Source organism: Camelina sativa, chromosome 3 (assembly GCF_000633955.1).
Source record: "Camelina sativa cultivar DH55 chromosome 3, Cs, whole genome shotgun sequence".
Taxonomy (NCBI): Eukaryota; Viridiplantae; Streptophyta; class Magnoliopsida; order Brassicales; family Brassicaceae; genus Camelina; species Camelina sativa.
In genome coordinates this window covers 22,977,179-22,992,830 of record NC_025687.1, presented here as the reverse complement: position 1 = coordinate 22,992,830, position 15,652 = coordinate 22,977,179, and the positions used below count along the sequence as shown (strand labels likewise).

The window sequence follows — 15,652 nt, the reverse complement described above, 5'->3', positions numbered from 1 at the left end:
AACTGGTCAAGGATTTCATANCTGCAGAAGGTAAGTTGCAATCTTGAAGCTTGCGTCAGGTTTTTCAGATCACAACTGAATCACAATTTCTTCTGCTTTCCATTGCAGCTCTTTGTTTAGAGAGATGGAAACTTATCAGAAGGACTTCTTCTCAGACGTGTGCGGTCAATGTGTCCAAGAAACAAGATTTAAGGAAAGCCAGTTTCTTGATGCCAGAAGAGAGGTTAAAACAAAAAGACGATGATTTTGCTCAAGCTTATTATAAGATGTTTGGTTTGAACATGGTTATGAACTGAACCGATGGGCGTCCGTATTGCAGGAGATGATCAGAATAGAGGATGGAGCCAATACTCGCTGAAACATAATAATACAGCTTACAGTTGGCCAAGCCCTGAGGTAATATATGCTTGGGCGTATGACTCTATACTTTGAGAAACTGAATATATGTAGAATCATTTGAGGTAAATAGCTCTGTATATCTTGAATCTTCTCGACTCTCACATTACTTAGGTACATGTATTTTTACCTGTACAATGAATAGAACCATAAAGTATAGAGATCTGATTGCTTTTTTTTTTTCCTTTGTGTTCTGCTGCTCTATGAAAGTTTAGCTAAATTTCTAAACTGGTCAAGGATTTCATATTTAAGATTTCGTTTTGTTAAGGTGTTATATAATAAATCAGATATCCACATAAAAAAATTGGTGTTTCAAAATAAAATAAACTGTCATTAAAAAATTACACTTCACTTTATAAATAAAATAAAAAAAAAAAAAAAAATTTTGACACAATTTAAAAACAATTGGTCACATAATATTCGTTTATCTAATGTGTCTTATTTTTTTTTTGTTAAAGCTAATTTGTCTTATTGCCATTTAAATTATTCACTTGTCAAAGAAAGACAAACAAGTTTTACTTCACAAGAGGTCTGTAAGATTATAGGTATCTTTCTAAAAAAATTTCTTGACAAAATGATTTACAACGGAAAATTGACAATTTGATATGCCACTCCATCCCTAGAAATTTGAAATATCTACCAATTTTAATGGTTTGATATGAAACCAATAAGTTGGTGTTACTCTTATAAAGTCATTATATATTCTTAAAAGATAAAAAAAAAACTGAGTTTTATAATCAGCCACAAAATATTCAAAAATGTATCATTTTTTTTTAGTTTCTATGTTGCTGATCTCTCTACTAACCGGGAAATATCCTCCTACGAGGTTCGAAACAGATTTGGGCCGTATTAATGGGCCGCGAATTCATATTGCATGTTCGAAATGCGCCGGATAAAACACGTGCGAGTGGCAGTTTTGTGTTTGCTCAGTCGAGCTTCTACCTTCTCAACGGAAACCCAAAAATCAGAAATCCCCAAATCGAAGAAGAAGTTGGTAACACTTTGATCTTCAAGAAGAAGATAGATTCGTCGTTTTGTATCTTTCGTAATGCGATGGGCGATGACCTTGATTCTCACTTCAATTTCTCGTTTCTTGAAGCGATCGGAGAGTGATGGCGGTGGACGGTGACGGAACTGATGGAGGTAGAGATTCTCAACCATCGGTGAACACTACGGCGGGGAAATAGAAAGAGACGCCTATCCTGAGGCTGAGTCTGGTTCCTAATAACGAGTACGTTTCTGATAGCTACGACGATCCGAATCTGGTGTATAGTTCTTGCGTATTAAGATCGCTAGAGAAGTACTTGCCGCCGGATATGTTCACGGCGAACAGAAACGAGAAGGCCAAATTCATGTCAGACCTTTTGCGCAAATACTTTTCCAAAGAAATGGCTCTTTTCTTTTTTAATCCCAATCTTTGAAATCGGAATCGGATTTGATTCTTAATACGAATCAGAGAATGATCTTAAGCTTTTTACTATGAACGAACATATAGAATCTGGTTTTATGGTGATGAAGCACGTTTAGATTGATTATAAACAACTCATATCTGTGAAATTGAGATTGCTTCTGAAGTTAGAGTGTGATTCTTGATAGTTTCATGTCTATATAATGTTCCAGGCTAAACGGCACAAGAACCGTAGGCAGGAGTTTATATCCAAGTATCAGGTCAGGAGAGAAGGCTTTTTATTTTGTTTTCTTAGACTTCTTTATGCCAAAGTTTGAAATGTTTCCTTTTCTGCAGCCATCTTTCAGGGGGTGGTATGATATTGATCCCAAATTGTTTTTACTTCCCTCTTTCCTGGAGGCGATCAGCGATAACACAGTCAGAGGCAAGCTTCAGACGCATCATTTCTGAAACGCACCCCAGTGTTTTTGTCTTTCAAATGTTTCAGCCTGTCTTCTATGAGAAAGTGATAGTAGAGGTAATAACATAACCCATCATTGAACCACTTATCCTCTTTACCTCTTTGTATTATTCATTTGTTGCTGTTTGATTTTATCAGGTGGAAAATATCAGAAAGTGGGCTCAGGAGACAAATTTCCCGATCAGGAGACCCAACAACATGAGTAAACACGGTGTTGTTTTTGACCACTTTGGCCTGGATATCTTCCTTAAAAAACTCATGCAGGACTTTATCTTTCCTCTTTGCAAAGGCAAGTCAATATTTGACTAAAATGCATCCAAACGACTTTTATTGGTTTAGCAGAAACACTAAACTTCACTCTGTTGTTTTGGCAGTATTCTTCCCTGAAGTATGTGGAGTAATGTTTTGACTCTCACGATGGATTTTTTATTGAACCTGGCGAAGACAGGGATCCTGCAATAGGTGAGTCCCCTTGATTTTCTCTAATAACTTTGCAACAACGATTCTGCAAATATTCTCACAAGACCGTACGATCTTTCTTGAACTGCAAAAATATCCTGTGATACCTAACCTGCTTAGAGAAAACCGGAGTGAATTCTTTGATAGAAAACGTAAATCTGGTTTAGTATAAGGAATTAAGAATATTCTCTATAAACCATAGTAGGGTCTCTTTTGTAGTGTGTCGATATTTGTTGAATTGATTATGTGAGGTACATTTGCAGTGTGTCTATGTTACTCTTCTTTGGAAAAAATATCAATGTGTCCATTTTTAGGAAGAGATGAAATAGAATAGCACGGAAAAGGCATCTATTGGATCTGTTTCATGATGGATTAAAGTGCTTATATATATGAATAATCTCTGGGAAAATCGCCGGGAACAGAATACTAGTGACTATTTCTTTGGGCAATGGATGCTTCTTTTTGTTATTCTGTGTTTCAACTCAGTAACTAGTTCACTGATTTTATTTTATAAAATATGCAGGCTTACATATGGATGTTTCAGAAATTACATTGAATGTTTGCTTGAAAAAACAATTTGAGGGAGGGGAAATAATCTTCGGAGGCACACGATGCAAAAAACATAAGAAGACAAAGTTCAAGGATGAGGTATGTGTCCTTTTGAGGACCTTTTTTATTTGTTGTCCTAAATAATACATTCCAGTTTTTCGTAAATGGCAAAATGTTTAAGTAATAAAGGAAACAACTATTTCTCACTGAAGCAGGAAATTTTTCGTTACTCTCATATACCGGGTCAAGCTATTATTCTTCACCGTGGCCGCCACTGCCATGGTGCCAATACCACAAGAACATCTTGTTATCGGGCCAATATGATTCTTTGTTGCAATAGGTAAGCAATCTTGAAGCTTTGCTCAGGATTTCAGATCAGAATTTCTTCTGCTTTTCCCATTGCAGCTCTTTGTTTAGAGAGATGGAAACTTATGAGAAGGACTCCTCAGACTGGTGCCGTCAATGTGCCCATGAAACGAAAGTAAAGGAAAGCCAGATTCTTGCTGCCAGAAGAGAGGTCAAAACAAAAAGACGATGATTTTGCTCAAGCTCATTATAAGATGTTTGGTTTGAGCATGGTTATGAACTGAACCGATGGGCGTCCTTATTGCAGGAGATGATTAGAATAGAGGATGGAGCCAAAAGATCGACTGATAAGCCGTGGCGTGTTTATTTTAGGCGTTCAAAGAAATGAAGTAGCACTGTAGCAGAGTGTGAAGATAAAAGCAGTGAAGGTGCATAAAGAAGAGTGGAATGGTGAGTAAAAGAGAAGAACAGAGAAGCTGAGTTGGCAAACAGAGTAGATACATAGATACAGTACAAGTGAATGCATAGATGATTGTTGGTGATATAAGGATTCTGTACAGAGTTGAGTCGATTGCGTTAGAGAACTCACAGGTAGGAAGTTGTATTCTTTGGTCTAGAGGTCTCCTGCTCAGACCTTAAACCCGTATTGGCAGATCTGTCTCTGTACTTGACAAACTGAATATATATGTAGAATCATTTGAGGTAAATAGCTCTTTGTATCTTGTCTCCCACAATACTTATGTACAGTGAACCATTTAATATACCACTGATTGCTTGTTTAAGCCTTGTATTTTTGGTTTCTGTTGCGACAATGTTTAAAAGCTATTGGGCATTAAACGATAAAAGACGGAGCAGCATGATTGGCATAGAAACGTCCCATATGATGATGACCAGTGACCCACTCATATAATTTTGCAGTAAATGAACAAGTTTGATGTACAAGTTTTAGCAAAAGTATGCCAAACTTTTTTCACAATCGTCACCTTCTTCGAGATTATACAACCCCAACGGACAGCACCACGCTAACCAGTAACCACACTAGTAGATAGTGATGTATCCAATTTTTGTTTATTTGGAATTAATCATATCGGAGTGAATTCATCAAAACGGCCATTTTAAACTACAGTACTGGTTTCAAATAATAGATCACAGACCTAATCCAACTATTCAAACAATTTTATCAAAAAAACAAATTTGTTAAAGCAAATTACTTAAACAAATTGTCTTTAAGAACGGGATGAAGTTGTACCATACATAGTGCACACAAAACAATCTAGTTGAGCTATTTTCTACCGTTGTTTTTTAGATACAAATATATTCATATTTCATATTTCCCAGTTGAGCTATTTTCCTTGTATTGCTCTCTACATATAGAAACTCTTCACTTGAGGTGAATCAAGAGATCAAAACCAAATATGATAAAAACAAGAGATTCTTTTGGGATCTGAATAAGTGATCTATGACTAGGAGCCTAGAAATACTTATTAATCACATATCAGCTAAGAAAGTTTCTTTCTTCCCTTCCACATTAAGTTTATATGCTTCTTCTTCCCTACCTCGATTGGTTGAAACTATCACTATCCTTTACCCGGCCATCAGGTTCAAACATTTGACCTTTAATTGATTGAGGAGTTGTTCCCGTAGATGCAGCTCAGCAGCTGTTAGTTAGAGTTTGTATAATTTGTGGTGATTATGATTCTGTAGTCTTTGAAATTACATGTCATGTTGTCTTGGTTCAAGAAAACGACATTTGTAGAATTCAATTTATATTTTTCTTTGGCTGCTTGAGGCCCACGGAAAAAATGTTATAGACATGACAAGTGATAACTGATAAGATCGAGAAGCTAATATACTCCATAGAAGATATTTTATTATACTTGACTGCTTAGCTGGTTTCCGAATTGAATGACACGAGTATCTAAGTCTTGACTTGTGTAATTCATGCATACAAATCAAACAAAACAGTTTTGTCCGGTTGAGATTGTCTACACAATCTTTTTTTCTTATTAGTGCTATATAGCTAGTAACCCCCCTTACTAGAGATCAAGAACAAATACACTAAACTGATCAAACTAGAGATCAAAACAAAATAGTATGAGTTTAAGCCTTGATCTCAAGGATCTGGATGTGTTAACATCGAACGCAAAGCAAATACAAGATGATGTGTTGAAGGAGATACTAACACTTAACGCCAACACAGAGTATCTCCAACGCTTCCTACATGGAAGCTCTGATAAAGATTTGTTCAAGAAGAACGTACCGGTGGTGAGCTACGATGATGTCAGGCCTTATATCGAACGTGTTGCGAACGGAGAGCGCTCGGATGTGATCTCGGGCGGACCCATAACTAGATTCGTCCGAAGGTACATAAATTTTTATCATCATAATTGTTAATCAATGGATCGGCTAGTTCTCAACTCATGACTATAATGGATGTTTGGTATGATGATGATCTAGCTAATATTTATATGGTCTCCAAAATGATAATTATGAACTCGTCGTGCATGTGTAGCTCTGGAACTACAGGAGGGAAACAAAAGATATTTCCAATGAACGATAAGTACATTGAAATGATGGGATACCTTATGGCTCTATCTTCTCTCGTTACTTCCAAGTAATTCCTTCTCTATTTAATAATGCTACACAAATTATAAATTTATAAGTTATAACTATTGGTTCATATATAGTTTTCAATTGATTTAGATATCTAACGCAAAATCAAGTTATTGGATTCTATATTTTAAATTTCCTATTATTCATTCATTGATTTATAAATTTTATTTTCATTTTTGATAAAGTTTCAACCAAACCATAAAAAAAAAAATGTAGTAGATTTCTTTTTCTTAGTTTCCATCATTAAAATTGGTCTCGTTCTACTTTATAGGCATTTCAGTGACAACGTTGCTGAGAAAGGAAAGAAAATGGGGTTACATTACATTAGAACAGAATCCACAACTCCCTCCGGATTACGAGTTTGTACAGCACTTGCAAGCTTTTTCATGAGCGATTACTTCAAAAACCGGCCATCAAAATGTAATTCAGAGTACACAAGCCCCGACCAAGTCATATTGTGCCCCGACATCAACCAAAGTGTGTATTGTCATCTTCTATGCGGGCTTTCCCAGAGAGACAAGGTTGTGGTTGTTAACGCTACGTTTGCTTATGTCGTGGTCCAAGCGATTAATGCTCTACAAATCTACTGGAAAGAATTGTGTAGCAACATCCGATCAGGCCATGTTAGCGAGTGGATCACTGACTTGGAGTGCAGAAACTCAGTCTCGTCCATTCTTAGGGGACCTAATCCTGAATTGGCTGATGTTATTGAACAAGAATGCAGCCACACGTCATGGGAAGGTATCATTACACGACTTTGGCCTAGAGCAAAATATATTCAATGCGCCATTACAGGCCAAATGACTCAATACATTCCAACATTAGAGTTTTATTCCAACAAACTTCCTATAGTATCCTCGACTTATGGGTCTTCTGAATGTTTATTTGGGATAAATATGGATCCTTTATCCAAACCACAAGACGTATCCTACACATTTTTGCCGAACATCTCCTACGTGGAGTTTCTACCTGTTGATCATGAGGGAGATATGAACAGCATTGTTGATCTTGTGGACGTCAAGTTAGGGTGCTACTATGAACCCGTGATCACTAATTATTTTGGTCTACACAGATGTCTTATTGGAGATATTCTACAGGTGACTGGATTTTACAATGACACACCTCAGTTTAGATTTGTACGCAGGAAAAATATGGTTTTAAGCGTCAATGTTGAAACAACAACGGAAGAGGACATTTTAAAGGCGATGGCTCGTGCGACCCTTGTTCTTGATCAGTCCACAAATTTAATGTTGACGGGCTTCACATGCTATGCTGACATCTCCACTTTTCCAGGTCACTACGTTTTTTATTGGGAACTCAAACCTAAAGATGTTAACTATGTTTTTGAGCTTGACGAAAATGTATTGGCGGAATGTTGCTATGCGTTAGAGGAATCATTTGATGCTCCTTATAAACTTGGAAGTAAAGATGGATTAATTGGAGCTCTTGAGATACGAGTGGTGCAACAGGGAACATTCGATTCTCTCATGGAATATTTCATCTCCCAAGGTGGTTCAATTACCCAATACAAGACACCTCTGTGTATCAAATCTTCTGAAGCCTTGGCAGTTCTTGAAAATAAGGTTCTTGCTCAATTCTACAGCAAAAAAAAGCCCTGCTCTTGTGACTTGTAGCTAGCTCTTTAATTTGTGTTTTAATTGTTTTTAGTAAAGAATAAAAAAATCGTGGAAAATAAGTAAGTGATTTACCTTCGTGCAAAATAAATGACGTTTGGTAGTAAAATTAATAAACTCTCTATAAATTAACAAAATTATTATTTTCGACATTATTATTTTTATAAAAGTTTTGGTACATTTTTTTTTTGTTATGCCTGCCATACCCATAATAATTTATGATGGCCCCAAACTAAAATTAAAGAATCACTAATAATATTGAATGTTCATGAACAAGAAAGCTGTTTCTTTAGATACGCCAAAAATTTGTTCCTAGTTGTTTAGATATCTCTTATAAAGTATTTTGAGGTTTGGTACGGTGTCATCAAGTTTTGTGAAAATCTGTGTCTGATATCTATAATTTATACACTTCTCACCAAAAAAAAAAAAAAAAATCTATAATGTCTATACATGGTTTTTCAATCAAGATTAGCGCTGAGATTTATGAAACCATAAGTAGTTTGAGGCTCTTATACCGGGTTAGGAACTTTGTAAGTTTTCGGTTTACAATCCAAATTAGTAATCTCCAACTATCAAATTATAAATTTAACTGATAGCTAAAATGATGTGTTCATACGTTCTGCATTTAGTTACGTATGTAAAAAATGTTATTTTGTATTGGCTTGTTCTTGTTACTCTGTTGTAAAAAAAAAAAAATGTGCACAGTCACTCGGAGATAAACTAATATATTTGACACCTTGATTGGTTTTAGAATCGATTCGCACGACTTTTATGTTCTGATCACTTGCGTATTTTTAATAGTTCTATGTTGTTGATATTATGGGTCTCAACGGTAACAACATATTTAGTTGTATGGGAAAAATGGTTTTATTGTGCAGTACGGTTCAACTGCGGTACGTGCGGGAGAAAAATATTTACTGGATAAGTGCGGTTTAGGACAAATAAGTGATACAAAATAATGTTTGATTGGTGAAAATACTACTTATAAGAAAATGTTTTGGTTTTATATGTTTTTTTTAAAAAACATGTTATTTTACTTTTAATAATATCCCTATTATTATTTGTAAAGTCGTTTAACTAATAAACCTTTGTTTTGTAAAAAATTATAAGAATATGCCATTGGAGTTATGACCAAATAATAGATTCTCATTAAGGATAAAAACATCAATTATCTATATTTTAGTCGGATAAACGCGCGGGTTACTGGGTCATATCTTATTTTTAATTTTTTTCCCAGTTTTACGGTACCAATGAAAACAATTCCTTCCGCCTCACTCTCAGAAACAAGTCGTGGTCAAGTGGTTGAAAGGAAGGGATTTATGCCTGGGGTCTCAAGTTCGATACACCTACATGCATCTTCACATATATTTATTTTATAAACATTTCTAAGTTAATTTTTATTTTATTCTATTTAATAAAAAATGAAATCCCTACTATTAAAAGAAAATAATTCCCAAAACATTCTCATCTTCCTCCTATAATTCAGGCATTTATTACCTAATATTATTATCGATATCTTTTAGGATATTGTATAAAATATAATTACACTATTATAGGTGTTTGTTTTCGATGGATACGGGATGAAACGGGATGGGTTAGGATGTGAGGGGATGGGACATGACTGCACATGTTTCCTTTTCCGAATTAAATACGTCTAGGTTTAATTTTTAAAAAAATTTACATGAAAATAACGCATTTGTGTTATAGCACCCAGGTTAATATAATTCTTAGTCATTTTAATAATTTAAAATTTGTATGAAATATTTTGTTCCGTGCTGTAGCATGGGTTACTACCTTGAGACGGTTATTTTGAGAATTTTGGATATTTTTGAAAATATTTTGAGAGTTCTTGAGAATTATAATTTCTACTAACGATATAAATTAAACATACAAATGGAGAATACATGTATTTCATCTAAATTTCTTAGCCAAAATTTATTAATAGCATTATTATATTGATAATTATTTAAAATAAAATGGTTATGGGACATAAAATTTCTAATGGAATGGATCGGGACGGGATGGAATGGGACTGGACGAGATTTAACACCCCGTAACAAAATTACTTTAATATTTTCAACAAACACGGGCTGTCTTTGATTATTATGAATGGATTGCAAAAAATAGTATATTTTCCAGCTGATGAAGATGATGATCATGTTTATTTTTGGTACGGGTTGCGGTATTTTACATTTACACCACAATATTCACAAAACACCATAAAAGACTTGCCAACTAATTTTTATGGAAAAATACTACTATTATACAATTAAAATTTTCCAACCGAAAAGGGTTTATTTTTGACTAAATATATGTTTTACGAGTGTTTTTTTGAAGTAATTTAATTTACTAATTAAGAACATATACTTTAAAGATAATAATTAAATTTTGAGAAAATTCCAGTATATGTAAACTGAAACGGGTAAATTCGAATAATGAAAAACAATATATTGAATACTTTTTTAAAAAAAGGGAACATAATTTTTAGATTAAAGTACACAATCAATAGGTAGATAAAATCAAGTATCAAGCTTTCACTAATTTGGATAAAGATTGACTATACGACACTTTGAATATTTTGGTATTTTTGAAAAATTATATAGTTTTTAAAAATTATATTTTTTGATAATCTCAACTAACTAAATAAAAGAAATCAACGGAGCACTCTGGTATCCCGTCTAAATTTCTTACCCAGTCTCGTTTAATAAATATAGTCTAACGAGTAATTATTTAAAAGAGAACGAACATAAGACAAAAAATTCTAATGGATACGGGACGAGACGGAAAGAGACTGGATGAGACAAGACGAGATTAGATAGGATGAGACGGGACAAGAGGGGATGAGTTAGCAAAAGAGAGGATGGGACGAGACTGGGAAATGAAAGGATGAGACGAAACGTTAAATGAGAGGATGAGACGGGAATTTGTTTTTAATTTAAATGAAAATTAACGCAAATGTGCTATAACACCTGTGTTAATATAATTTTAATCATTTTATGAATTCAAAATTTATATGAAAATATTTTGTCCCGTGCTGTAGCACGGGTTACTACCTAGTATTTGGTTATACACATATATTTGTTTAGATAGTATTTAGGAAAAAGTGATAAAGATGTGGAACAATAAAATTATACAATTGAAGTATAATTCAAGGAATATGTATAATTTTTAAAAGTAAAGTAAATTGGATATCAAATTTTACAAAATAATCTTTTATTATTGTAAATACAATTTTAATATAATTGATTTTATAAAAAAGTGAGAGAAACACATTTCTGATATTAAAAAAATATTAGCATACTATACATATCTATGTTTACAAAATCGCATAAAAAAATCAAAAACACATGAATTATGAGTGTTATTACTGCTGCACGCATTTTTCAGTTTCTTTTTGAAAAATTGAACTGCACATTGAACCATTACTTTTTTATTAGCAAAAAGCTAGAAGAAAAAACGCACTTCATCTTTCAAAAGTTATATTGATGGGATCCATAAGAAACAATCCCGTCTTTTACAGTTACGCCACTCCCATTCACTCCCATTTACAGTTACATATCAATAAATTAATTTACTAGTGCTACATAAAGAGCCCCCGGCCCTTACCAGAGATATCAATAAAAATATTTAGTCAAACTGAACTAGAGATCAAAACCAAATAGTATGAGTTTAAGCGTTAATATCAAGGATCTGGACGTGTTAACATCGAACGCAAAGCAAATACAAGATGATGTATTGAAGGAGATACTCACACTTAACGCCAACACAGAGTATCTCCAACGCTTCCTACATGGAAGCTCTGATAAAGATTTGTTCAAGAAGAACGTACCGGTGGTGAGCTACGATGATGTCAAGCCTTATATCGAACGTGTTGCAAACGGAGAGCCCTCTGATGTGATCTCGGGCGGACCCATAACTAGATTCCTCCGAAGGTACATAACTTATTTATCATCATGATTGTTAATTAATGGATCAGCTAGTTATCAACTGAAGAGTATGACTAAGAACTCGTTGTGTTGTAGCTCTGGAACTACAGGAGGGAAAGAAAAAATATTTCCAATCAACGATAAGTACATTGAAACGCTGCGATACCTTGTGGCTCTATTTTCTCTCCTTACTTCCAAGTAATTTCCTTCGCTATCTGTTTTTTTTTTTTTTCCTAGAATGAATTCTAACTAATTTGATTTAGTAAATTGGATTGGTAATGAAATGATTTCGATCTCAACAATTTTTTTTTTGGGTCAAACCGGCAAAGTATCCTCAAATTTTAACTTATTATTACTTACATTGTTAGTGGTTATAAATTTTAAGAGTAGATTTTGGTTTCTCCTCTCGAGGGTTTAGATTTTGTGGATTAGATTATACAAAAAACAAAAAAACACAATCTAATCCACAAAATCTAAAAACAAAACAAAAAACCCTCGAGAGGAGAAACCAAAATCTACTCTCAGAATTTATAACCACTAACAATGTGATGGTACTATCTATTCGAAGCTATACATAAAGATTATATTCAGAAGGTGTCAAAAAAATCTTCAAATAAAATATGGATAAACTTTGACCAAAAAAAAAAATATGGATAAACTTTACTACATCGTACATTTTTTATAACATACATATATATATATATAGATACAATGAAATAATAAACCTTGTACAGGATGTATATTGAATTTATAATGGTCTGGTGTATAGGCATTTCAATGACAACGATGCCAAGAAAGGAAAGAAAATGTTGTTTCTTTATAATAGATCGGAATCCACAACACCCTCCGGATTAATGGTTGCTCTGGCGTCTACAAGCTTTGTAATGAGCCCTTATTTTACTAACCCGCCATCAAAAAGTAATTCTTATTACACAAGTCCGGACCAAGTCATATTGTGCCCCGACAACAACCAAAGTGTGTATTGTCATCTTCTTTGTGGGCTTTCCCGAAGAGATGAGGTTGTGGGAGTTGGTTCTTCCTTTGCTTATGCTTTGGTCCAAGCAATCAATGTTCTTCAAATTTACTGGAAAGAATTGTCTAGTAATATCAGATCAGGTCATGTTAGCAAGTGGATCACTGACCTTAATTGCAGAAACTCAGTCTCAGCCATTCTTGGAGGACCTAATCCTGAACTGGCTGATATGATTGAAAAAGAATGCAGCAACAAGTCTTGGGAAGGTATCATCACACGACTCTGGCCCAAAGCCAAATATTTTGAATGCATTATTACCGGACAAATGGCCCAATACATTCCAACATTGGAGTTTTATTCCAACAAACTTCCTATAGTTTCCACGATATATGGGTCTTCTGAAAGTTTATTTGGGATAAATATGGATCCTTTATCCAAACCACAAGACGTATCCTATACATTTTTGCCGAACATCTCCTACTTTGAGTTTCTACCTGTTGATCATGAGGGAGATATGGCCAGCATTGTTGATCTTGTGGATGTCAAGTTAGGGTGCTACTATGAACCTGTGATCACTAATTACTTTGGTCTACACAGATATCTTATTGGAGATATTCTAGAGGTGACTGGATTTTACAATAGCACACCTCAGTTCAGATTTGTACGCAGAAAGAATATGGTTTTAAGCGTCGAGATTGAAGAAACAACTGAAGAGGATATTTTAAAGGCGTCCGCTCGTGCCACCCTTGTTCTTGATCAGTCTACAAATTTAATGTTGACGGGATTCACATGCCATGCTGATATATCCACTTTTCCAGGTCATTACGTTTTTTACTGGGAACTCAAAGCTAAAGATGTTAACTATGTTTTTCAGCTTGACGAAAATGTATTGGCGGAATGTTGCTATGCGTTAGAGGAATCATTTGACGTTTTTTATAGAAAACTTAGAAGTAAAGATGGATTAATTGGAGCTCTCGAGATAAGAGTGGTGCAACAGGGAACATTTGACTCTCTCATGGAGTATTTCATCTCCCAAGGTGGTTCGATTGGTCAATACAAGACACCTATGTGTATCAAATCTTCCGAAGCTTTGGCTGTTCTTGAAAATAAGGTTCTTGCTCGATTCTACAGCAAAAAAATATCCTCCTCTGGACTTATAGTTTATTTTTGTGTGTTGAAATGCTTTGAATAAGGGTACTCAAGTTGTTTGTGCGCCTATTGGTAATGTTTGCAATTTATAATAACGGAAATGTGTGACAAGCAATATAATTTAGAAACTTTGGAGAAATCTTGCAATCTTTGTACTTGATGATCAATATGATTTAATCTCTTATCTTTTACGATATATATATATATATATATATATATATATATATATATATATATCATCTTAAAGCCACGGCCAACAATTACAGACCGGATGACAGAGCTTTTTGTTTTCATAAAGCCATAAAGGTGTTATGACTTTCATAAAGGAATATTGTATTAAACCTAAGGAACAAGGCTGACCCATGGCAGATGACAGTGTTAACACCTTAGGTCATCCTTAAGAGGAACAAGGCTGTGAGCATACCGCCATGGCTCCAATTAAGGTAGCCTACCCATTTAGCATCACTTTGCATTTCTGAAAGTGTAGGTACGGCTGTAACCTTCTGAGAGTGTGCTCCGGTCACCGGCATTCAAAAAGTGAAGTAGGAGACGAGAGAGGGGGATTGGAATCATTGGAAGAGCTCTTCACTGTCCTATACGTGGAAGTGTTCATAATGCTGGGATTATACTTAGTTCTTTGGGGGTAAAACTGAGGAGAGAAGACATGTGAACGAAGAGTAGGGTCAAGAAGAAGATCATCATGAGTCACTGACCAGACAGCTTCTTGGGAATGAAACTAAAGTAGTTCAACACAAGTACACAACAAGGTTTCTGAATCTCTAGTGTCAAACAACATATACAACAGAAAACAATCTTCTCTGTACATAGGCCCATGATAATGGATATCATATAAGAACTTGGCAAAACCACAGGCTCCACAGGTCATGCAAAGGATCTTTTTAATTTTGTTTTAGTTCCCTGAGATAGTTGCTAAGCACAACGATGAACGACCTTTAAATCTATCAGTCTTATTACTTTTTTACAAATGATTAACTTTACGTTTGGAATATTTTCACTACATATATATATATTCTCATATATCCGATTATACTGATGTGGATTGAATCTATAAATAGACTAGTAGACATGAAAAGGAAATTGTGTACTAAACCAAATTGTGAGGTTGTTCTCCAAAAATTTGCAAGCATATGGTGAAAGCAAGAGATTCCAACCAACCATCACATAAACACTTAAAGAATAAAGGACTAGTCTTGGTGTAATCGGATTGGCCCAAATACTACTTCGGGCCCAAACAAAAAGCCCAATAAAGAAATCTCAGCGTCGTCTTCTTCTCCGTCGTGGCCGTCATTTGAAAGGGTTGTGGCACCTACGCAGCCTCACAAAAACCTCACCTTTTCATCAAAAACTCAAACACCATAGTCTCTGTTTTAAACTTCACCCAAGAACAGAGACGGGTGTTGTATGGTCGTGAAAAGACAACTCTTTTTAGCATTTTTCAGATGTTCTGATATCGGAAAAAAATGCCTTATTACTCTGCAATTTTCCGAGGACATATCAGACCTAACGCCGTCGTCGGTGCTGCCTCCATGTTTATTCAACATAACTCCGTCCAGCTTCACCGGACCCCTAAATTGTTGTTAAGACCTTCATNCCCTGCTTACAAAGAGAAAGATGCACTACTGAAAGCCATTGCAGCAAACCAGGTGAACTGCAAAGCTTTCATTTATTCCATGTAAATATATCAACTAATCTCTCTAACTGTATCCTGCGTATCATGTGCATCTTGCAGGTCGTAGTGGTTTCTGGAGAAANCGAGGT

General features: G+C 34.9%; 2 protein-coding genes, 1 long non-coding RNA gene and 1 pseudogene across 6 annotated transcripts; all 4 read left to right on the top strand.

Moving 5' to 3' along the window:
• LOC109132289 lies at positions 113-577 on the top strand. The gene is made up of 2 exons (XR_002037557.1): positions 113-223; positions 320-577. It is a non-coding gene; the product is annotated as an uncharacterized LOC109132289 (long non-coding RNA).
• On the top strand, positions 1,306-4,360 carry LOC104779224 (annotated as a pseudogene).
• Positions 5,601-7,966, top strand: LOC104777790 (4-substituted benzoates-glutamate ligase GH3.12-like). 4 transcript variants are annotated; one of them, XM_010502106.2, is made up of 4 exons: positions 5,601-5,941; positions 6,091-6,192; positions 6,463-7,218; positions 7,324-7,966. In XM_010502106.2, the coding sequence occupies exons 1-4, from the start codon at positions 5,673-5,675 to the stop codon at positions 7,823-7,825; spliced, it is 1,629 nt and encodes a 542-aa protein (XP_010500408.1). In that variant the 5' UTR covers positions 5,601-5,672; the 3' UTR covers positions 7,826-7,966. The 4 variants fall into 4 exon arrangements, with proteins under 4 accessions (XP_010500408.1, XP_010500407.1, XP_010500406.1 ...); XM_010502105.2 differs by having other exon boundaries at positions 6,463-7,484; positions 7,581-7,966; XM_010502107.2 differs by having other exon boundaries at positions 5,603-5,941; positions 6,463-6,932; positions 7,324-7,449.
• Positions 11,479-13,916, top strand: LOC104779223 (4-substituted benzoates-glutamate ligase GH3.12-like). Its single transcript, XM_019240722.1, has 3 exons — positions 11,479-11,757; positions 11,848-11,949; positions 12,521-13,916. Exons 1-3 carry the CDS (start codon positions 11,489-11,491, stop codon positions 13,914-13,916), a joined length of 1,767 nt encoding a protein of 588 aa, XP_019096267.1. The 5' UTR covers positions 11,479-11,488.